At 40.0% G+C, this 25,673-nt stretch overlaps 1 protein-coding gene across 2 annotated transcripts; it reads right to left on the reverse strand.

Moving 5' to 3' along the window:
* Positions 1-2,275: 2,275 nt before the first annotated feature.
* Positions 2,276-25,604, reverse strand: LOC126409041 (E3 ubiquitin-protein ligase MARCHF6-like). 2 transcript variants are annotated; one of them, XM_050074920.1, is made up of 26 exons: positions 25,368-25,604; positions 24,171-24,267; positions 23,959-24,032; positions 23,667-23,810; positions 22,916-22,988; positions 22,477-22,657; positions 19,931-20,168; positions 19,533-19,594; positions 19,146-19,178; positions 17,988-18,039; positions 17,713-17,771; positions 17,511-17,591; positions 17,110-17,178; positions 16,877-16,951; positions 16,627-16,761; positions 16,403-16,522; positions 14,918-15,018; positions 14,601-14,738; positions 14,225-14,420; positions 14,047-14,116; positions 13,776-13,957; positions 13,534-13,668; positions 13,099-13,188; positions 11,778-11,910; positions 10,492-10,627; positions 2,276-7,711 (listed from the first exon to the last, which is right to left on the reverse strand). In XM_050074920.1, exons 1-26 carry the CDS (start codon positions 25,384-25,386, stop codon positions 7,627-7,629), a joined length of 2,778 nt encoding a protein of 925 aa, XP_049930877.1. In that variant the 5' UTR covers positions 25,387-25,604; the 3' UTR covers positions 2,276-7,626. The 2 variants fall into 2 exon arrangements, with proteins under 2 accessions (XP_049930877.1, XP_049930876.1); XM_050074919.1 differs by having other exon boundaries at positions 24,171-24,270; positions 25,368-25,603.
* Positions 25,605-25,673: the final 69 nt, after the last annotated feature.

Consider the following 25,673-nt stretch of genomic DNA (forward strand, 5'->3'; position numbering starts at 1 on the left):
AGATCTGCTGTCCTCGTCTGTGGACACCCTTATGCGCCATCTAGTGGCAGTAAGATTGCAATTCACTAATCCATCGGAAAACGAGGAGTCAGTCTTCAGCCGGTCGTGACACAAAAGTGGACAAATGTTATGATTTAAACTCGTTTGTTTATGCTTAATAACATTTATGGTTTTATATTGCATACAGATTTGACCAATTTTAGCAATAGAAACAAGCTAAAACATTGTTTTATATCAGTGTTGAATTTGCATGAATGCTTTCTAATATGTTCTGATGCTCTTGTGACGGATAGAAATCTTCCAGTTGGATGGTAAACCATAATCACACACAGTTACAGGAAGCGAGAGGAAGACTTTCCCACCCTTCCTGCTCCTGGACTTATCCCACTGATGATGAGCAACAGATTAAAGGTGTGAAATAAGGTCACAGCTGACAGTCTACTACATTACTGTCTTACTTTTAACACAGTCAGCTGAGTTAATGTCACAGTTTCACCGACTCTCCCGTTGGTGGGGAGATTGATTTTACACCACTTGGAGAGTTAAAAGTTAAAATAGTTAAAATATTCTTGTCAAGTGGAGGTTTTCTAGATAAAATTATACATTTCATATTCAAGCCCAATCTTGTTTCTTTAAATAACATGCAACTGTGAGGTAAAAACAAACAAGCATATAGGAATAACAACTGATTCGTAAAGACAAAACATCTTTGTTTGTTTTGTGCCTGGTGATGGGATCCCAGCACAACCAAAGCTCCTCTTGACCTCTTAAACACACCATTCATAAAAATTTAGTCCTTAACTTGAGACTGAGGGATTTGACTTTTGTAACACATTCAAATCAAAGTTATAAAATTCTTTGTTCTTTGTTGAGGGAAGGTTTAAAATACCCCGTTTCTGTGTTTTTCCCTCTGAGTGTCTTAATAGTAAGACATTATCAGAAAAGCGACTTTCTAAAGGTTGTGAGTCGAAAGATTACTTGATCTGTAACACTGAGGCAAGAGGTTAACCAAGCTTCAGCATCAACATACTGTAAAATAACTGACATAAAGCAACTTAATTTGTTACATTTGTTTGAATTAAAAGCATTATTGAAACATATTAGAGAGTTGTTCTGCTATGTAAGATCAAAAAAACACTGGATTAGAGCTTTTATAGAACTCTATTTTGAGAATATATTGGTTCCTCTTTTTTTTAACACATTTTTTATTTTCATAATTCAGGGGCACACATTAAAACATACAAACTTGCACTGTCATCTTCAAGAATGTTTTAAGACTTTTAAATGCCCGTCGCAATGAAATTTAGGACCAATCTTACAACAGCCAAAACTGAAGGAAAAAAACATGAACTATTACTTAAAGTTAGGGACAACTTTGCTCTAATAGTTTATTGTAACATAAAACATGACTTTTTCGGCCAAATTTAAAAGTTAAATGATCTACTTCAAATGCTAAATAAAATGTTAAGCTTTTTAGAGTGGAACATAAGGGAAACAATGAACACAAAAGTTTGACCTGAAAAAAGCTTGTTATTTTGTCATTTGATTGGATGTGACAGTATGTCTACTGTCCTGATTTGTGATACACTCGTAAAAGACATTCGTGTAGATTATAATCTAAGAAAAAACATATTACCAATTATTTTGAGATTTTACAATGCCCATCAGAAGATACTGGCTCACAATATCCTACTTCCCAAGTCTTTGTATTTTGAAGACTTTAAAAGATTGATTTACAAACACCATACCAATTAGGGGAAATATTTATATATATTTTTTTTTCCTTTTTAGGTATTTAGTGCATTTTAGGACTTTTTAGGGATCTGCAGAAACCCTGGTTGTTACAGGCTGGCAGGTACTGTGTTTTTTCCTCAGAGAGTGTTCAACCTATGGAGTCCTTGGTGTACTCAACCTGTGTAAAAGAGGAAATCAACTCACACACAAAAACAAGGCATTTAGGGATTGATATTAAACTATTCCACAGTTTTGGGCTTATGATCACACAAAACTAGGCTGCATATGTCAATTAGTCATTTTCCTTCTCAGATTCATTTATTGTTATTATTTTTAGAATCCCGTGGAGGGATAAATATCCAGTAATTCACAAAGAGAGCGAAAGCAAAGTCAGAAGAAAAAAAAAACGACGTAATTTGGTATTGGAATTAATTTTTTCATTTCCTGTCACTTGTAAGATTTACCTTGCATTCCTTTTAGGTTTGTGGATCATACAGCACAGTAGCTGCAGTGTGAAGAAGAAACTGTACACTCTGAGAAATCATTTCAACTATTTATTATTGTTTCATATTACTGAACCAACAATTAATAGACCTTAGTGTATATACCTTTATATTACAGTACATGCCACTGCCGTTTTGCACATATAAAAATAGAAATCATTTGCTTCTAGAAATTGAAATTCAAGACCAAAATTTGAAGTGTCCAGCTCAGTTCAAGAAGATACTTAAAGGTCACTTTATAGCATCATACATATATAATGTGAGCATTCCACACAGCAGCACTACAGCTGTCAGCACTAAAGTTAATGTGAGTCACAATCCATATCAATACAAAAGCAGTTTATGTTTATCAAACTCCTAATGAAACATTTCTCACACGATGCAGTGTCGGAAAAAAAGTGAAATACTGACATCTTTCAGTCTCAGTGGGAGGGAAATAAAAAGTGTTGACTGTGTTACAATGGATTCTGAAATGATTGCAAATTGTGGTATAAAGTGCAACACATTTAAACATTTGCATTAAAAAAAAAGTTAATTACTACTTAACCAGTACTGTCCCCTCAAAAAAGGAACTTAAAAAAATCTAAAACATCTCAAATATTTCTCTCAGGAGTTTAGGAGCAAGAACCTATCAGAGAACTGGATTCAGTTTTAGTTGGCAGCAAAAAACAGCTTTAAAAAATGGCTGGGGCTCGTTACCGTCACTGAAAATATGAGAGACTGAAACACCATTTAGCCTTTCAAATTCTTTGATTGTAACAGGTTTGTTCTGTAGTGGGTCTAAGACTTCTAACTAAAAAATCCAAAATTTGATTTGAAACAAAAGATGTAACATTCAGGCATTTTCTCTGGGGTAGGGGAGCAGAGGAGACACTGCTGTCAAACAAGTGAGACGCTGGGAGTACAACACCTAGACACTGACTTCACATCCCCATGCAAAAGTGCTTTTGGGAGTATAAGTGGTTCTAGACACTGAAACATTTGGAACCTTAAAGGAATAGTTCGACATTTTGGGAAATAAACTCGCTACCTTGTCAAGAGTTAGATGATTATACTTCCTAGAGACTTGAGGTTGCCAGGCAACCAGCAAAGATTCCAGGGAGTCACTGCCCCTGTCCATTTAACAGTTCCAGTATGTAACCCATTGTGAAACCAGACATTGACGTTTTTACAATTCATTTTTGTACATATAAAACAGAGGAGATATAAAATGTTAATTAGTGAGCTTTAGAGGTGGTGTGTAGATTTGTTACATTTGAACAGAGCCAGGCCAGCTGTTTGCTTGTTTCCAGTCTTTATGGTAAACTAAGCTAAGCTAAGCTAAGCTAAGGTAAGCTAGCCAAGCTCTAGATTTATATCTAGTGCGCAGATACTGTTGTGGTATTGTCTTTTCATCTAACACCAGGTTCACACTGGAGGTGAAAGCACTAACAAATATGTGGAATAAGTTAGCAAGGGATGCATATTTTCTTTTATAAGAATCGCTTTGTTCATTTTATATAAAATGTACCGTTTATATCATTCATATCATATTATTAGTGTGTTTTCTCGCCAAATTTGTTCATGGCTCGCAGAAAACAGAGCAGAAGCTGAAAATATTCCTGCAGATTGCAAGTTTGTCGCAGAGATTGGCACTACGGTGTGTCCAGTATTAACAGCCCAAATTGTTAAAGTATGCGCAGAGCAGAAGCAGGCATTGCTCCACGGAAAACTGTCACGTTTATCAGCGCCTCTGCGTCCAGTTTAAACCCGGCATAACTCAGCCAGAAGGCAACTGAATGTATTTGCAAAAGGTTAAACTATTCCTTTGATTGTAAATTGTGAACCAACATTTAATCAAAATTGTCATGCACGTGTTACATCGATTTACATGCAGCCTCTCGTTGCTATGCATTATGTTGTGGATACAATATTTTTCTGGGTTTAGGGACACAAATCACTTCATGCACGTCTGTTCTGAGTTTACAGTAAAGATTGAGCTTGCACTGTGCTCTTCAGTTAGCCGTCAACTCTCACCAGCAGCACCAGCCACCTCAGATTTCTTCTTCTCCTATCCGCTCTTGTTGCTTTTAAAGCACTTATATAGTGACTGCTGTGAATACTGTGATTTTAATATCGTATTTGTGAATGCACTGTGTGTAGGGCGTTCTCTCTCACACCAGATAAACCCTCTAAGACATGTAGGACCCTGAAACATGACTCCCTGAACTGAGCTGAGCTGACCCTGATTCTTCCAATCACTGTGTCAATGTCAACCTTCAGTCAAATCAGAGCACCAGCTGTGAAGAGGTAAAGTAGAGAGTTGATTTTAAAGGATCTCTTTGAACGAGCTGCAGCTCATCAGTGTGAGCACCTGGAATGCTCCTGCCAAGGAGACATACACCAGTATGACAAACAGAGCCCTGTTTTAAAGGGAGACTGTAACCTGTGCACAGTGGCCACTGTGGACACAAGTGGTAATTACAGGTTAATGGCACATTAGATTTCCCCTGTTTCCCCAAATTCTCTTCAGTTAGTTGCTTTAAAGACGTCACCAGTAGTTGACCTGACTGGGAGCAACAAACTGGTCCAGTATTACACAGACAGGTAGATCAATGTGAGAGTGACTCTACTAACTCAGCTGGAGTACTGAAAGGTAAAAAGACTCACAGCAGATCAGAGTGCCACAAGAAGGGAATTCAATAATATAAATGAGCTGAGACACAGGAGGCGAAGCATCTGGTGGACAAGAGGAGGAACACAGACGGTAGTACGTCAGCTCCTGCTGTTGTCCTCACAGAATCTAACAGAACCAGATCTGATTGCTGATCAGACATAAAACTACATACTCTCTAACAAAACCACGCTGGATGGCAAAATTACTGGATCTGCAACACAAGTCTTTTTAAGGGTGTAAGTAATGCAAAGAAACACCACTGAATCTAAACTGCTGAAGACAATTTGTGTCAAGGTTAAGATACTTTCTGTGGACAGATATCTTACATTTTAAATGTATGCAAGGTCAGCGTCCATGCAACGTGATGGAGTTTTGTTTTGTTAAGAAAATTGGTTTTCTTGCTATCTTTTTATTTTGGGCTTGCTTCAAAGGGGCACTCCATTAACTCTACAAATAAAACTAGCTGTCATGTCCTTCAGGCTGGTAAATATCTGAGTAGTGTGTTTTAGAGGAGGTGTGCGAGCGTTAAGAAATCATTACTTTTATGAAATATAACTAACCTTGAGGGAAAAGGAGCAGGACTGGGTTGCACCAGACAAATCATTTAATAGGTTTGTATGTAAAATCCTTTATAAGTTGTTAGTACGAACTAGTTAGTTTCAACCCTATTAATTCACTAAATTAAGTTGCACCATTAAAACGTAAGGAATGTCTTAGCTAGTAAAGACTTCAGTAGTGTGAAAACCGTGGACTGTATAAAAATGATGGACGCAGCCACCATGATGCCATCCATTGGTTTGTGGGCTCACATTTTGAAGCCACGACTTTGGCATTTTGGCCGTGACCATCTTGGATTGTTTCGAGCCAGAACTGAAAATATTTGGACGAGAGGGCGGAGCTGCGGAGAAGCGAGACGTGGCTCTTACTGAAAGCCCTGCAGTCACTCAAGGTGGCCACGCCCTTAATTATGCCTAACTTTAATCCTTAATATAAACAGGTGAGTTATATAAAAATGCACACCCTGTAGTTGTCATGACGAGGGAAATTAGCTACAGAGACCAAATCTTATTTCCACTAGGCTGTAAACACATTTATTTCTGCTGTAACGTTGGACATTTTAACATGGGGAGGTCTACATTGACTGACAAGTGGCCGTTAGATAAACTGCAGTTTTTGGCACTTTTGCGTTGGCTTCATTTGTCAGCCCTGGAGGTTGCCCTTGGTTGAAAACCAATTGCTAGGAAACAACTAAGGCTCCACCTAATTATAAACAATCAACTATGTAAACAGGAAGTCACTGTAACCAAAGTGGAAAAGCTGTTAGATCTATATTAAACTGCCAGTTGTTTGTAACTATAGGTATGACTTTGTTTTAACTTTATTTATAATATTTAATAAGTTGAGAAACCTAAATGATAATTTCGGTGGCAGCCTGCCACCTCAGCCAATCAATTTCCTACATTTTATCTAGTTTGTACTCTGTAACTGTAACCATGCCCTAACTGAGATGAGTTCATTCTGGTTTTCAGTAAAGGTCTATTAGGTCTGTCAGTATAGATCACTCTTCCTCACTGTAAATCAGTGTTTTGTTGTTCTTACAGTTATGTGTAGCTCTTGTCTCCTGACCGTCAACAGAGTGCAGACAGCTACAAGTCTCAAGAGCTGATTAGAAGCATGACCTTTTTTTTTAAAATTCTACCAGAACAAATATTTCTGTAAGATCAGTGTCACTAAGGATGTAACATGGGCGCATTTTGAAATATTCTGAGGCTGTTTTTCCAGTTTTAATATTTATAGTTGTAACCTCACTTAATGACCTCTCCTCTCCTGAAGGTGGTTTGCTCAGGAACTTACTACACAACCCAGTTTTTAAAATTCACAGAACATCTTAAAAAAAAACCATGTCCTGGGCTGTGTCCAGATTGTCAAAAAAATATTATTTTCCTCTTTTTGTCTGTCTCTTTCTACATTTTAACTTTAAAGGACTCCTCAGAGGACTATCTAACAGCTCACCCCAGAAATGTAACACTAAAAATCAATGAAAACACATCTAATAAAAAACATCTATAAAGAAAAAAAAATACAGAATACAATCACATTGCTACATCATGTATGTCCCTCCTTCTCACTGACAACCTCGATTTGATGAAGGGTGTCATTTGAGACAAATCAACAATTGGAACAGAACCGCGGAGGCGTTCCCGTGATAATCAAAATATCGCCTCTCCAGCTCTGAAATGTCAACAACATCCCATTAAGAGACACTCAGTGTGAGCTAGATAATATTTCACAACAAACATTCAAAGGGAAGCACAATCTGAGGTAAAAGCTATGCTCAACTGATTTGACTTCAACTCAAACCTTTTTTAAAATAATATAATTACAACTTAAAATGTCAGCTGCATTCAAGACAATAATGGACACATCAGACAGTCAAAGACTTTGTGGTTCTGCTGAGTTTCAATTATGCTGACTGCTTTTGCAGGTTGATTAACAACCTTGTTGAGAAATTCAACTTTTCCATGAACAAGTTCTGGGACTGTTTTGTCCTCACTCTTCAATGTCTCTGTCTCCCCAACCTGTGACAGCGGTAGATGTTGTTGAATAAGAAGCTGCAGTCAAAAGTTAAGAGGTTGGCATTTGACAGCGCGGCGGAAACAAAAAAAGGTTTCACCACAGGAGCTGATGATAGCAGAGTGAGTCAGCCCCACTGATCCCACAGCAGTGTCAGGTCTATGAGGAGGTGCTGTATGTGGAGGTGGACGTGTTCCTGCCTGTCTTACGTTCGTAGTTCACCAGTCGCTGTCCAACCAGGTATCTGGAGGAGAAACGTGAAGAACAGCGTTGATTACAAAAGAGTTTTAACATAAATTCACTCTACTTTAATACACTTTATTTTGACATTTCACTCATCACTCCTCAGTTGGGCTCTTTTGGCCAAGATCATGTGTAGTTGTCCGGCAGATGAAAATATCAATGACCAAAATGTCCAGTGAGAAATATTCCAAATAAATACATTCATTATCAGCATGTTAAATACCCTAATATTTTGTGACTTATAAGATATGATGCTAAGACAACTTAAATGTAAACTTATAAAGAGTAGATTTTAACATTTTTATTATGGACAGATCTATTTGTCCACCAAAGCCATACAGAGTGCATCCCTGCATTTTCCAGATCATACACAACATCAGTGGCAATTACGGTCTTCCTGGGCCACACTGCCTGCGTGAGCAGTACATGTGCATCGCAGAACTTCTTTTTTTGGCTCCCATGTTAAAAGACACTGCCCACATGAGCAGCACTGCTCAGGCTTCTGCTCAGCTGCAGAACATCTAGAGAGCCAGCGTCTCACCAATTCTTTTGCGTGATGCATGCGGTTTCAGCAAAAATAGACAATGAAAATGGTCTTTTTTGATAATCACATTGACGTTAAACCACCTTCCACAACAGTTTCTATAGCCCCTTTTCCACCACAGGAACTTTTATCAATTACCCAGAATTTTGAAAAACCTCTGCGCGTTTCCACCGAAATTACCTGGGTAAAAAAACTTTCCCTCACCCCCAGATTTACCCTGGAAAAAGTACCCAGTAGGGGGGTAGGACTTTTCACATTACCCGGAATTCTTGAGGGGCAGGGCTGTTTGCCGAAGAACACTGATTGGTGGACTCACACTTGCAGCGTTCCGCACTTCCTGGCATGGGCAGCCGCTGAAAACTTTATTTCCTTTCTACAAGCTTCACTTCGTTTGTGTTTTGATTAAAGATGGGCACCGAAACCCGGTACTAAATTAGCCCCGGAGCTATATTATTAAAGACCCTAGTATTGATAAGCGCTAACGGTATCGGTTCTTTTGTGCCGGCTATGAACTCCTCCACACACACACATCCACACATACACCGACACGACACGTTAACCAGTGAACAGCTGAGCGGCCGCGGTGGAAAAAAAGTGAAGATAACTTGAAAACGACTCGAGTTGACCACAGCTAGACTTATTACTGTAAGTGACATTAAACATGCGTAAACATGTAGACAGTGATATTCAATATGCTCCGTCCACAGTCTCTCATCCACCGACACTAACGTTCTGTCTTACACAAGGACAGCACGCTAGTTCAGCTGATAGCGATAGCGAATTGTTACTAATAAGCTCAAGTGACAGCTGTCTGTATGTTAGGGCTGTCAAAATTGCTCAAAAATGACGTTCGAATATTCCTTCTAAAAATAACTCATAGGTTCGAACCATTCAAATATTTTTTTTTCCGCATTATGTCCACAAGAGGGCAGACTAATATAAGGAAACATACTTGTATATGAAACATAACTACCTGTAGGTATTTTTATTTCAACATAAACGTCTTTGAAAACATTTACATACCTACACATTAAAACANAAACATTCACGTAAAGCTTCTTTGGAGTATCAATGTTCACATTCGAAGGTCCTTTTTTTTTCAAATTCGAATTTAAATTCGAATTTAGAATATTCGTTGACAGCCCTACTGTATGTAGACTAACTTAATTTGACACTTAAAATACTTTTAAACTTAGCTGCTGGCTGAGACAAACAGCCTCAACTCTTTACCAGCAGGTAACCAGCCAAGCTGGCGGAGCCAAATACAGGGCACACGCCAAATCATCTACGTCATCACGCTAATTTGAATAAATTATCCGGAACTTTGAGGTGTGGTGGAAACGCAAATCACACAGATTATCAGGAATTCTTTTACCCAGGTAAATAAATTCCTGGTAATAAAAGTTCCTGGAAATGTTGGTGGAAAAGGGGCTTATGTCTTTATCTGTCACAGACATGAGAAAAATATTAATATTTCTTTTTAACTAAACCTTTCCTGTATTCATGTAGGCACTTCAGTGATGACACTGTGGGTTGGAATGGCATTATCAGCAGTGACCACGGTATAAGCAAAGTGCAGAGCACAGCTATGAGCTAGCCAGTGGGATACATACATAGTGACTACCATAAACCAATATGCACCCGCAGCCAGACCATCTATACACAACAACAAACAAAGAAACTCAGAGCTACTAGGAAAGTCTGCAAGCAGTTTGGGAGGTTTAAGACTAGATCTGTGAACAAGTTTACAGATATTCTGGGCTGAACATTGGTTCCAATCAAAGTCCCAGATCAGTGTTGTTGGGAGGGGCAGATCAGGGATAAATCAGCCCAGAACTCCTGTAGTCTGAGCCTCGTTTATGAGGTGCTTCAATCTTTATTCTCGTCATTGCATTAAATTTAATGTTGCCCATGTGTAACTCAAAATCCTAAAAAACTGTGCCCTATTAATCTTTTAGATGCATAGCATAAAGCTGGGCAAGAGTCTGTCTCCCTTCTTTATCATCATGAAGCCTGCCCTCTACAGCTGGGTGACAGAAGGTATATAAACACTGACTGTGATATGAAAACAATTATCAGGGAACATTTTTTTCCATATCACACAGCCCTACTGACCACTGACTGAAATGTCTCTGGATCAGTAAAACAGCACAATCGGAATAAAACACTAAGCTTCTTTGCCTCCATGTGCTAGTTCACATTTTTTGGGGGAGGGGGTGGCGGAGGGGTCTACTGACTTGTCGTTTTTGATGTGTTCGTAGAGGCGTTTGAACTGTCGTATCTGGAAGGACAGGATGGCCAACAGTATGACCACCATCAGCAGGAAGGGATAGATCCTTCTCTCCACCAGCGTCTGCATCTCTGGTTGCACACCTATAAAGGGAAGGAAGGAGGGATGGAGGAGGTGGGGAAAAAGAAAGAAAGAGAAGACAGAGTAAACAATGGAACAGAATCTCCTTTTAACAAGTGTGCACGTCTGTGATGTCTTATCTCTGGGAACTGATGGACTTAAAGTCGAGACAAAAACAATCAATTGCACTTTGGCTTGTACGATGGCTAAACTCCTGATTACCACCAGAGCTGGGAATTCTTGATTGACTAGTTGTTTAAATGCAAGTGTTGTCTGAGTCAACATCAAAAGCCCTTGTCTAAACTAAAATTGGTGCCTTGGGTAGGCTTTGAATAAAAAGCACTTCCTAAATGAGCCCCATGTCCAAATTAGTAAGGATTTGCCTGTGCTGTGGCCTGATGATATCTGAGCAGTCTGCTACCTCTGGGCCTGAATTTTATCTGCTGCAATTTCTAATTTAGTCAGTACCAAAAACAATACAAGGACCAAATTAAGTTAAGTTTCATTTTAGCTTTGCTTCCTTACACCACAACTTGTTGTGTTGTCAGCTTTATTAATATTGTTAAAAAATTAAGCAAAATTCCCATTTCTAATTCACAATGATTTTACAGTAATTCATTATCATAATTATTATTCACATAATTCCCCTTGAATTATTCCACTTATCTTAAAAGTATATGGAAGTTAAATGAGATACATGTACTGTAGCTTTTATTTTATTTTTTCCAGAAATCACTGCTTGTTGCCATTAAGCAACCACTTCACTGAGTAATAAGAACTTATAATAGCTTTCAATGAAAGGCAGTGCCAACTGGAATGCAGCTGTGTATTATTTACACAGTCAATCGAATTCAATTCTAAGCTGTTAGGCTACCTAATGTTTCAAGATTAATGTGAATAACCAGTGAACATGAAAATTTCTAAAGCAGGGAGAATAAAAACTGAGAGGTCTTCTTCTTCATGAGACCATCTTTGACCCCGATCACAGAGAGTTGGTGATGAAAGAGAAAACTGGAGCAGCGAGGAAGACAATGGAAAAAGGAGGAGAGATGGAGGAAGCTAAAGCCCGTTCTGTCTTACTCCATTACCTTAAAACGTAAGCTTGTCAGGGTACATGACGGTACCAAAAAATTAATGCACAAACCAGACACATGGACATGAACAGAAACTCACCCAGCAGTGGAGTAATGCCTTTAGAGATAGTGTAGGGCACACTGAGAGAAAGCAGCAGGACGCAGATAACTGGGGCAGCCAGCCCTCGCACGATGAAATGGAGGTCAATGTTTCGGATACCGTTAGCATATACCTACAGGAGAGAGAAAGAGGGAGGATACTTAAAGGTTTGTTTCACTTTATTTAAATGTCAATTCAATTTTTATCCTTGATCCCAATCCTATTTTTTTTTATATTTACTATCTTCCAATACCAAGTCCCTCCTGATACTGTTTTCCTGAATAATACAACTGCATAGTATACAATTCATGTACGTTTAAGTTATTTAAATAAATCCAATTTATATGCTTGACAACTAAATAGCTCTGCAGTGCATTAGGAAAAAAATACCTGGAATCTAAGCTGGATAAAATAAGGATAAAAGGACAAACTCTAAAAACCTCTTTGGCCTTGTCACCATCTCAAAGTAGAGTATTCTCCAGTGTTTGTTACATTGCTGCACCCTTTGCCGTTACCTAAACAAACTATATTTCGCTGAGTGTTAATATTTGTCGTCTGTACATCTTTATGCTCACAGGGCCTGCGCCGTGGATGATGAACTGGGAAAACGCAAGAGACTCTTTCACACTGAGATGAAAAAAGTTCACATAAATTAGGTGAATAACATATATAAACAGTCTCAAATTGCATTTTGCCGTTGTTTATGGTGTGTGGTGTTTTGCTGCGGACAGGGTTCAGCCCCTTTTCTTAACCCTTAAAGAACCAAGCCATTTATTGCTATCTTTTGTCCGCCTGGCCTCTCTGTCTATTAATGCATGTATAATCTCAACCCTTTCATGCACAGTCAAGTAATGAACATCTTTTTTTTCAGGACAACCTGGGCAATAATAATATGTATNATGACAACTGCACTCTGTGTTGATGTGCATTAAAGCTTTGCAAGACAAAGCACCTGCATGACAGCTGACATTAAACAAAAGATGAAAGTGAACCCTACATAGCTCAATATAAGCGATCCTGAAGAGAAGAGAAAATGCCCTCATCGGTCCCAGTTCCGATCTTTGAGATTAGATTGGGACATCCCTAATTCTTTTTGTCTTTCACAGTGAATTACCCTTACTAAATCTGAACAAGTTTTTCTTAGAATAATTTTCTATGGACAGATTTGTTGACAATGTGTTCCACTTGGATCATAAAGAAATGTTTCCACACATTTTGACATCTTCACAGTGTATTTAAATGCAATATTTACTTGGTATTTAAATATCAGTGATCCCATTTTGTTCTGGATTAAATAAGGCTAGAGGGATGTAAGACTGACCTGTTCGATGACGGTTTTGAGCCACCACTGAGGGCCCATCAGTGTGATGGCAGCAATGATTTTAGCATGGAGCACGCCCAGGGCCCAGTCCTGCCACACACAGACAAACAACATAATAACAACCAAGACACAATCAGGGTTGTCTCAAACGTTTAGCATCTGCTCAGTATCAAGGTCAAGTCTCAAGCTGTTTTTTTGTCCTTGAGCAGGACACTGAATGCCAGCTGGTATTCATACTTTTTTGTCCAATAAAAAGTACTTTCAGTATTAAGGTTTGATACCCTGCCCTTTTGACAACATGTGTACACACTAAAACAGTCTAATAATTTCTGATCAGTGTAAACAACAATCCATGTTTTCTCAGAGGGAAACAATCACTTGGTGTGTATGATTTCACCACTCATTCTCACACATATAAAAACTCTATAGTCCTACCTGCCAGGGGTAGAAGAGAGGTGTCTGGTCCAGTGGGACTCTGAGTGGAGCAACAATGACCAGCTCAAACAGCAGACCCAGCAGCAGAGGAATTGCCCCGGCTAACAGCGCGGCCACCACAAAGGTCTTTAGAATCTGTTTTTGACAAGACATTACATCAAACTACAACAATTACCCACTTAACACATGGCAAGCTTCAATTTTGCCACTGGCTTTAAAGACTTCAGAGACATCCACATTACCATGAGCGTCCACTCGTGGACTTTGAGCATGATGATGGTCCGCCCCTGTGGCATCCAAGACAGCATCACGGTGGCGGCTCGAATGGACAGCCAGCAGACGTACAGACCGCTGGCCGCTGTGTACAGCTCGTGAACCATGGCACTGCCCATCCAGAAAGACATCAGCCAGCGACCAGCACACACTGGGAGAGGGGACGAGGAAGACAGGTAAGAACGAAGGTGTAAAGAATGACTGAGAGTAGGGAGGAAGGGTGGTAGAGTCCGAACTTACCTGGCAGAGTAAGGCAGATCAGGCTAGCCAGTAACAGCGTCACGCACATAAAGACAACCAGCAGAATAATCTTAACCAAAAAGAAGAAGAAAAATCAACTGTACAGGAAACATTAACAGCAGCACAGGCTTCAACAGTGACAGGATGTCTGAATATATGATTAAATGTTGGGACAAACCTTGAGGGGGAAGTTGATGGGTCGGTGATACGCCTGGAAACCCACAGGACCGCCCTGCTGCAGAATGGCCTGATGGGCAGCGTGAAGCCCCTCCCCCAGGCCAGGAATCCTGTTGTTGTTATGGCGACCAGGTGGGTTGTTGTTTGGTTGATTGTCATCATCTTCGTGGTCCCCCAGCAGGTATGAGTGAAGGTCACTGTGGTGAGTAAGTATTTTGTCTGATTACTTTGACTGAGAAGTGACATGACAAAGCACAAAAAGGGCAAACTATAATTTGAGCTTATTCTAGCTACATCATATCAACACAGTAACAACACAGTCCTTCTTTTATGTGTGTGTGTGTGTGTGTGTGTGTGTGTGTGTGTCTTAGGCCTACAGCATGTATCCAGCTGTGAACGTCCAGGCGTGGACAAGCCGTTTGAGCCACTGGCGAGTGTGACCCTGCTCCAGCAATGCCGGCAGAACAACCTGAAGCAACAGCAGCTCCAGAGACAGCTCGCTGACCGGGGCGTCACTGCGGAGACAAGACATAAAACAAACTCAATTTACATTCCATTTATAATATACTGTCAATGTAATGAGAAATGGCAGCTCATTTTCTCTAGCAGCTTCCTATTTTGGTTATGACTGAAGAAAGAACACACAATGTCAATTTAAAGTTTGAGATACTGAAAGTAGTGTTGTCGTGTGTACCTGTACAGCATGACATTGTAGGGCAGGAAGGTTGGAAAGAGCAGTTTAATGATTCTGATAGGGAGCCAGAGCATCAGCAGAACTATGGAGCCAAACACCACCTGGAAACACACACACACAAAACAACAAATCATTGTTTGTTAGCAGGCATGTAAAGTATCCCTATACTATGAAACAGGAATACAGAAAGTTACAGTACACATTGGGCTGTGTTCCAACATTGTCAATATCACTTTCATTCATTTCTGTCATAAGCATATCTGGCCAATGTTCTTTCTGCTCACGTTCCTCAAACCAATCTGTCCTCAGAGGCTGCTCTTTAAATATCACTACGTTTCTGTCCTTCTGTCTTTCACACCTGCCATGGCGCAACCCACCGCCTCCCCATTGCCAACTCGTCCCTCAGGATGATCCAGGTGCTTCAGCTGAAAGATTCCATCTGCTGGCTCTACTCCTCCACAACCAGCGTCTAGACTCCAGGGGATTCTATCTATCTCCTGTTTTCATAGGCTTGTGCTCACTGAAGATGCATCACATCAGTGGCGTGTAATCACCAAAGTCCTTCTCTGTTGTTAACCTCAATAAACACCATTACACACTTACAACTCATCTCTCCTTATGCTGGCCTTAAACCAAATTACTTTTCAAGTGGTATCACTGTTGCAGACAAATTTCCAAAATTGGAATAAAATCACGAGCATCTTCCCTCAGTTGCCGCCCACTCTCCTTGACCTCGATCGTTTGGTGTAAGTATGTTATAAAACTCAAGCTGTCATCAAGTCTTCTTCTTGTCTTTATGTTCTGAAAAAATCAAACATGTTTAATATTGTCTTGCCTCGTGCAAATATTCAAGTTCAATTACGTGAATATTGTCAACAACCAACAGCTGCGCTCCCTGCAGCACCAAACAAGAAGCAGCAAACCAGGTAGATAGTAAGCCTTAAGGGGACTTCGGGAAGGCTCGAGAACGTGAACAAGTCTCGGTCCTCTTGGACTGTGGAAAACCGAGGACAAACGAATGGAGTTGTGAAGTGAACGAGAGTCCGTGTTTTATTTGGCGTGTATCTGATCTACCAACCAGCGCTTATTTTAGTGAGAAATCTTCATTTTTGGAATGGTTCGCCTCTCATTCTCACCGTCTCCTCCTACTAAAACAGCGCATCTGATGAACAAAGGCTGGTAGCGAGTTGAGATGACAAAATCCAAAATCCAAAATTTGTACGCTACGCAGTTTACCTTTATGTATTATGTTGATGCTGAATTGACAGGAGTACTGACGACATACAATGCCTTTTATCTTGTGCTTCATAGAGTGGTGTGTTTTTGCGGACAAGCAAGAAATTGTAACTGTCATATTACTTAAAGTGTGCAAACAGTGACTGCGAGATCCCCAGTTTTTGCTAAACAGCGTAAACAGACATCTGGGTGTTTTTATGCCACTGAAGACTACGTGTGGGAGAGAACAGAGAAAAACACTTGACTGACCACAGAGAGTATAAACCTCCGCAGGTGTCTATAAATGGGCAGGTGGATCATCTCCTGGACTGGGTTGAAGTCTGGATCGTTCAGGTTCCTCAGGAACCACAGTACGCCTGGCCGGAGCACCTGCAACCACAAAACGTGTAAAAGCTTAAGATTTTAAAATCTTTCGATGACTTGAATTTTTACATAAACTGCAGTACATGACAGTGACCGGCTGCTCCACTTGCCTCTCTGAGCAGAAGGATGAAGGAGGCAAAGTAGAAGACGTAGACCATGCCAACCAGCCAGTGGAGGAACATGGTGGTACCGGGGGCTGAATCAAAACTCTGCTCCCTGTCTTTCAGAGTAGCATCAAACATCTCCTGCAATGAACAGAGGACGTGTTTTATCATGTGTGTTTAATACCAATGACAAAAACAAAATGTGTTCATCATCATGATTGCATTTAATTGAGTTTATTCTGAACGATTGTCATACCAGAGAGCAAATGTCGAGCCACCAACCACAAATCAGCGGAAACAAGCCTATCTCCATGACAACAAGCAGGGACACCTGCGATATGTAAATACAAATGCAATTTAGTTCCTATTTTCATCATTTGTTCCTGTAATCATAATTTACCTAATTACTGTTTCACTTGAAAGCTTTCCTAGTTTGATAAAAACAAAACAGACTTTTGAAAACATTCCAATCTTGCATCTCTAATTTACCTTCACAACAATGTAGCAGACACCCAAGAGGCGTCTGGACCGCTGGAACTTCACAAATGAAGCCAATGCCTGAAGGAGGAACAGTTAAGGACAAACACCAAAATGTGAAATAAATAACATTCAGTCAGTATTTTAAGCATCAAAATTTAGTTTCACTCATGACCACATTTCAATCAAACTTTTCGCTGACATATGAAATGTATAGGTGAGGAACTACATGTGGTGGCCTTGATGTAGGATGTATATGTTAGAATTTTTTAGAATAAATATGCACCCCCCAACATGCACATTAATCACCTGATACAACTAATGTTGTACATAGCCATGACAAGCAACTAGGAGTATGAGACATACTGAAGGTAATTTCAAACCCAAAACAGATTGTTGTGTACAAAGGATACATGGCAGACTATGAGAGCTCCAGCCAGGAGGATGTACCCAAGTATGGTGGTGACAAGGCCATCAAAGTGTGAAGCTTTGATCTGTAACCAGATATAATGTCATCATCATCAAACAAATTCCATCACTGCATGACAAACCCAGACACTAGTAAGGAATTAAAACCGCACAAATGCCCCTCCTCATGCATTGCTGTGCACTTACATAGTCTTCAAAGCCCAGTCCAACTACTGAGAAATGTCCGATGTGATACGGGCAAAAAGCTGGATGGAAACACAAAGACTAGGTTAGAATTCGGAGTTTAGTGGAGTGACTAAGAACGTAAAAGGCACTGTTTTATATCACTCATTGGTCAACAATCTATCTAATCTATTTAAATCAGGGGAAATCCCTGATCCCCTGATCCCCAAAGACTTGACTGATTCTCAGAGAACAATGTATGTACTGTACACCATCGCTCCATTGCAGGTTTAACTCACCAAAGACCAGGATGAAGAGTGTGTTGAGAGACACTACCCAGAACACATGCTCCTAGAGAATACACAAACACACAACAAGGCTCTCTGTCAATGTTAAACAATTTCTATCTCTAAAATAATGAAGAAAGTTACACATGTTATATCAACATACAATTCCACTGAGGTTGTTAAAGGAATGCTTCACCCCCAAAATTATCACTTGTATGTCAGTTTTGTTGTTGTTAAGACCCCAATGATTGCAACGTATTACAAATTTTTATTCATTCACCATAAAGGCAGAGGTGTAGTTTTATTTGATGAGGTGGTTGTACAACTCCTAGGTAGAAGGGTAGGTTACCGAGGAGAGAAGGTATATACACTCCTATATATTTAAATAGCTTTTTGGCTGGTAGGTAGGTATACTATAAACAGCCAGAAAAAGAGGTGGGTAGACCCCGTATACCTGTACCCTCTGCTACACCACTGCATTGGGGCATGCGAGAAAAACATAGTTTTCTTCCTAAATTTAATTTAACACAGACTGAGAAATTGACATACAAATGATCAATTGTTAAGTACTACTTTAAAGGGAAATTCCAGTATATAGTGTCTCAACCTAGGATAGTCCCAATAAATGTGGCCATTGCAACTCTCTGAGTCGGACAGTAACACCCTTACAACATGAATGAGGCTTACTTTCACTGCATTTATACTGTCTTCTCAGGATCCAGCTAAGGATCATTTCACTGCCATACTAGTATAATCTAGATGTGTCCATAGATGAGGCTGATCCCATTTGTATCACTATGTTACGACAAATTAATTTTGTATCACCTGAAAATCAACTGGAAGAAAAGACAGAGGCCGGCCAGACCACACGGTCAGCTCTCCAACTGTAAGAAAAAGCTATTACTTCAAGTAAAACCCTAAAAAATGATTCATGGGGAAAAAAACATGTTAATTTGGGAAGGTGTAGGAGGCATCCCCCAATACATGTTGTTTTGCATGAACCCTTTCTGCCCTGAGTCTCTACAAGGGAAGTTGTGAGCGCAAGTTAGCATCCATGAAGTCACAATGGACACATTTATTGGATATATGCTGGGTTAAATATACCAGAATCTCCCTTTACGGCACACTGAATACTGTGTGTAAGAGTAGAGGGAGAGGGTGTGCACTTACCAAGAACACTAAGGAGCCATCCAGCCCCAGCATCTGGACAGAAACAAAAAGCAATGTCATAATAATGCAAATACAGTAAATGAAAATACTGCTAGCTTTACAAACTGCTGCTACTATTAAAACATCCAAAACCTCTACTAATACAACAAAGATGGCATTTATTGACAGGCCAGCTACAAACAGCATCCCTGGAAGTGCCAAGAATCCAAATGCTGCTTGAACACACTATACCAAGACGGATATTTCCTGTCACAGAACCTTTTATCCCAAATACATCTACCAACTGACTGCTATCCTGCGTACATTTTGCTTTGCTATCATTGTGTTATAACTACATCACACCACTTCATGGAGTAGGAGACAGACGGACAAAACATAGATTCCCACCCTTTCCCAGGTCAGCTCCTCTGCTGCACGGTCCCACTCCAGGGCGTTCCAGTTCAAATCTTCTGCAAAACACAATCAGAAAACAAATGATGTCAGCAACACCTACAGTGTGCAGTGACTGTGGCTGCATGACCATGTAGGCTGCCTTTCCTCGCCATGATTTAGGCCTATTTATTTCTTTATAGAGGAATGAAAACATCCGTTCACAAGAGCTAAACTCATTTTTATATCAAACTTGTTTAAGAAAACTGGCCATATAACCACATACCATAAAAATTTAATCATTTTATTTACCACAAAGCATCAATTTCCACTGCACAGTAGAGCTGTGTGCATTTAACAATGATATGTATAAAGGTTAAAAACCTTTAAAGTGCATCACATATGCTCATACTGACCTTGTCCTCCATTATTCGCATCAGCAGCATCCTCTTCCCTGCCCTCTTCATCGTCATCCTCCTCCTCTTCATCTTCCTCCCCATCGTCGTCTTCCTCCTCATCGTCAAGTTCAGCCTCATCTCCATGGTTTCCGGCTTCATGTGGGTTGACAGGTGCCTGCCCGTCTGGGACAGCGTCTGCAGGGTGCTGGGCTTCTGCAGCAGCCTGGGCATTGACGCCAATGTTACCACCTGGAACCTGTGGAATCATGAAATATCTAAGTTCCCACCTACAGCACAGTCTGCACACAGTTAAATGAGATAATATGGCTTGCATGTTAATAAACCACACCCATAAGATTTGGCCGTTACAAAGCGGAAAACAGCTCTAGCAACTGTTCTGTCACTTTTAACTACAATATTTCAGTCTTAAACTGTATTACTCATTACTAACAATGACAGAAGAGGATTGAAATAATCTGGCAAGCACTGTTTGCACTCATTTGGTGGACAAATGTCACGGTTAGCTTGGCAAGCACATTCTCTGTTAGAAAAGATCACTGTCCTGAATGTTCATCTGAGACCAAGAGTTGGCCAGACTCAGCAGGCAGAAAACAAATGTGACCCACACAGAAAACTGGCAAAGTGTGGGAGAAAGTTAAACTTGCAGTAATTATTTTTCACTAAATCTAAAAAGTGTATTTAAATCTAACTATGTAAATAAAATGCCTAATCTTAAATAAACCATATCAAGCTAAGAATGAATGCCTTCACAAACTCCACTGGCTTATAATTTACAGATACAAACCTGTCATTGTTAGTGGTGTGATATACAAGGAAGCCAATACACCTAATATCTGCCCAGAGGGGTGGAATGGGAAGCAAGTTCAACAAAGCCAGGCTCTCTTTGCCTGAGCTTGCTCAACAAACCCTGAAGCCCTAGTCAGAGATATCGGGTACCACGAAGGTGATTATCAATTTTCTCTGATAACCCAGGCTTTCTTCTTCAGACTCTGTGCACGTTTCCATAAATGGGTCACACATGATCATACACCAGGTCATACACCTTTGTAGAATATTACAGTAAAAAAGCAATACTGTTGTTTCAATTAAGGTGAGAGAGCAGTGCTGGCAGAGAACTTCGAATGAATGCTAATAAATTCACATGTTCATATATTTATTTATTTATCAGTTTATTTCTAATGTGGTAGCTGCACGCTCTACTACCGCTTTAAAACTTTCAACTTGATGCAGCAGGTTTAAGTATTTACTCAAGAACTGCATTTACGCATAAGGACACTGTCTCATCATAAAGGATACATGCAAATCATTTTTTGAGCAAATCAAAGTAAAATGAATTTTACTGATTGAATATTATCTGTGATAAATACCAATAGACTAACACATTTTCTAATCTGTGTTCTATTAGCTGTAACTTCAGAAAATGAGGACCGAACACAAAAACATATTTCAAAGTGGTACCATTACGGTATGGGCTGAAGGAATTATACCACATTTCATATGCAAGTAAACATCATCCTGATTAATAATACAGTAAACCATTAATGTATAATGCTACATGCAATTTTATAGTAGGCTTCTTTCAGAGCCAGTGTGGGCAAATGGACCAGGGAACACTAGAAATGCATTCAGTAGTTCAGTGAGAGCAAGACCAACCTTTTTAATAAAATAAAACAATATTCTTGCTCAGATTTTTCTGCATCACTGATAAACTGTGGGGTCCCATGATAAATAAAACACGACACATACAGTAAGGGCTAACGTAATTCAGGGATGTGCAAACTAAATTGAAAAGGGACCAGATTAGATAATGTGAAAATACCCAGTGGCAAGCTGCTTCTTGCATCACATGGGTTATAAAAATCACATACAAATGGCACAAATGCAAATGTTTCATCTTTCAGGGAGTAAGTATTCAATTTTGCAGTGCTCCTAAAAGCAGCAGCCCTCACTTGAATGTTTATGGTCTGTTTATGAAAACCGATAGTTCCACCTGCGTAGTTCCTACCTGGTGCATGTCAACAAACTGTATGATAGTCCTGCCATCATAAAGTGATCAGAAATAATGCAAAGTGATCTTGCTTGATTAACCAGTATCGTGTTAATTATTTGGCCTCTGTGCCAAACTCTGGACACGCCTGGTGTAATTGCACAGCTTGGTTTGGTGACATTACTGATGTAATGTTATGTCTCAACATGCTGGATAAGTGCATTTATAACATATTCCCTCAGGTGAGAGTCTGTGTCACTTCGACTGACTTTGACTTTGACAACTGACTATAGAGTGAAGCTATTTCAAAATGAGTTTGTTAGTGAAATGCGTTTTTAGCCAATTTCAAGCCAAACACGCATCACAAACTGGTCCCAACCAGGTCATCCATGCAGCATAAGTTGCCAGGGTGATCTAGCCAGGTTATAAAATAAACACCTTTCCAACACAGAAAACTCTGGCTTTAGGCTCAACAAACCCCGCTATCGTGGTACACCCATCAGCTCTGTGTGCAGGTAGATAAAAGATGTTGGTTGACACCATAAACTGATCTCACCTCATTAGCTGGTGCAGGACCATTAGGCTGGTTAGGAACTAGAGGGGGTTGATTCTGCTCCAACCACTGCGGGGCGCCACCATGGACAATCTGCTCTCTAAGCCACACCAGGCTGATGAAGGCGCACAGTGTGCAAGTGACCACAAAACAGCCTTGGAGGCAGTCTGCAAGGAGATTTTGTCTGCGTGGAAGAGTTGAAACATTATGGTTTTATCAGATATGGCACGACAATTTCACATATTACTACAAGAGTTGGAGAATGGGAGAGAAAAGATGATGTGATGGATGGAAAGAGCTATTATGAAGAATAACTGAACTTTGGTCACCAACCAGACTCCAGGGTATAAAATATGGAGAACTTACAGATGTACAATACATAGGAGCATGACAGTGTGAGAGACATGGGGCAAAAACAGACCAGAGAGTCATTCATACTTACGTTGAAAGCATATCTAATGGCAGAGTAAGGAGAGAGCTCACAGAGCCGGTAAATAAACACTTGTAGATGCGACCTGTATGACAGCAGACAAAAATATAAACACACACAAAGAAAAAAAAAACAATCTGAGAATGATTTTGTAAAGCGACAGCTGGCGTGAAACTAAAACCAGAAAGTATACTGCAAATTCCTAAATCCTCTTTGAACTGTATTGCATTACTTTACTTTAGCTGCATTCCATTCCCTAAATAAAAGCAGTCATTTGTGGCTTGAAACAGTTGAGTTCACTTGTTACTGCAGCGTGGGTTAAATGGTTATATATGATTTTGTTTGTTATATCCAGTTTAAGTTCTTCTAAAATTTAAACTGCTTAAAGCTGGAGTGTGGGACTTCATATAAATGAACATCCATTACATTCAAGCCCCTGCCAAATGAGGTCACATAATGCTGATTAAGTCTACTGCTGCCAAGGGAAGCTCTCTGTGTTTTGTTGATACCAGAGTTGTGGTGTCTGTGAGTGACTTTCCCACCCTGGCGCACCTTTAAGTGATGTGTTTTATGTCAATCAGCCAGAGCTAAAGCAGGCAGGAAGTGGTGAGAGATCATAGCGACAGAGCAGCAAGACAAGTTCCTGGACGTTACCCTATGCTTTGTTGAATGTTAGGAGAGGTATACAATATGCTGAAACAATATATGACTGCTGATAAAATCTCCTTTCATTTTGTTTCAACAATGGAATGGTGTAACTTACATGCTGTGAGAGGCACCACGCCTAGCCAAGCAAAGGCCACCAGTGTGTAGTGGAACCAGTATCTGATGGCTGTTCCAATACTGGTGACAAGCCCTGCAAAGATGTCCTGGACAGGCAAGCGGGATGGCATGTCTGGAGAGTAGACTGGAGAAAAGAAACAAGAGGGATGTAACAAGGAGAGAATGAGGGTAGTGGATAGGAGGAAAAAAGGCAGACAAAATGAGGCACTTTGAGGAGCTAGCAACAAATAAATGCATTTTTAGTGTACTGATCCAATTTACTGACAACTTACTTGGTGTAAATGCAAACCTGTGTTTGCATAATTCACAGTATTCTTTTCTGCTGTGTTTCAACCACTGCAGCAAGCTGTGGAAACAAAAGGACACATTGTGAGTTTATTCTTTCAAGGGTATGGTAACTTTGCATCACTATTTTCCATTAATTCTGCAAGTGAAAATAACCAAATACATTTTAATTTCTAACAACCTGAGTCATTGAACATACCATTCCTGGTGGATAAACTTGATGCTGCCCGTGCAGACACAGGGGTGGTAGAGCGGCTTGTCCTGGGTGCCCTCAGACCGACATACCCGACAGATGTCTGCTGTACAAAAGCACACAATAACATAACTTGGCCTACCATGAGATCCCACTCCTGAAATATTTCATCTTATTAACATGGCATGATGCATTTCCATCCATGCCATCAAAAGATCAGTAACTGACCATGATCCAAACTCATGACACACCTTTCATATAGTGCTGAATGTTGAAAAATTAAAGAAAAATATATGCAAGCTTTCTGCAGAACATAAACACACAGTACTTTCAGAATTTAAAAAACATTTGGGATAGCATGAGTATGTGTCTACAGTGAATAGAAAAGGACATGTCATATATATACACTAACTGCTGGGCAAACTGTAATCCTTGGATTACCTGTGTCACTGGATGACCAAAATAAAATAGCTATAATTAGCCCGGGATGCAAGAGCATACTGTCAGCTGGGACACCTAGAGTTAATGACATATGTAAACAATTGGCTAAATTCAAAATATGAACGAGTAACGTTAAGCTTCATTACTTTCTCAAGCAAATGACCATTGTATATACCGTAGCTTTAATAACGCTTGGAAAAAAACTGCTGTCCAACGTTACACTAGTCCAAGAATATGACAAATTAACAAATGAATGATATTTCTTTTTAAGCATAACGTCCATTTGCAGGACCGCCGGTGTGTCGACGTAATGTTAGCCAAGTTAGTTGTCATACTGCACGTAATATTATGATAACGGTTGCGTAAAACTTATTAAACGTCAACAGTTAGCGTGAAACTAATTAGATAATTAGCTAAGGTAGACTTTAATGTAAAATGCTCATCTTCAACCACCACATCCCACTTGTAGTAGATTTGGTGTTTATGGAAGCAAACAACAGAAACCCTACGCTGACTTTAATTACAACAGCTGATAGCTAACGGGCATGAGCTAATGCTAGTTAGCTAACTAGCTAATGCTAATTGGCTAGCGGTTCCTTTTAATTCTGGTAAACCTTTGACAAAAGCGTAACAACATGAAGAATAGGTCATTACTGCGGACAGTGGCAATGAGTAAGTCGGAGTGTGACCCAGACATAGTTAGTATCTGTTTGTACCAGTTAACGCTAACAAATGGGGATATCAAGTTTTAACATTAGCTACCTTCCTCAGCGGTGTCCATCTTGACTGGCTACTAAGGCAGCCCTGCTCCACAACAGTCAGGCAGGCTAGTCAGTCAGTTTACAAATAAAGACCGCTGGCTATCTACATGCAAACATGTCAATTTAGTGTTAAACTCAAGCAGCGATCATCTTTGACGTGATCGTGCGTTTCGAAAACACTAAAGCTTTTTCACTTCATAGTACATCAGCTAGCGGTCAGGACGTGCTCCAAGTAACAACGTGTGGTTGTGTGGTGTTTCACCACTAGATGGCAGCAAAGCGCAATCAACCAGTTGGACAATTACGA

The sequence above is a fragment of the Epinephelus moara genome, chromosome 21 (assembly GCF_006386435.1).
Source record: "Epinephelus moara isolate mb chromosome 21, YSFRI_EMoa_1.0, whole genome shotgun sequence".
Lineage (NCBI taxonomy): Eukaryota > Metazoa > Chordata > Actinopteri > Perciformes > Serranidae > Epinephelus > Epinephelus moara.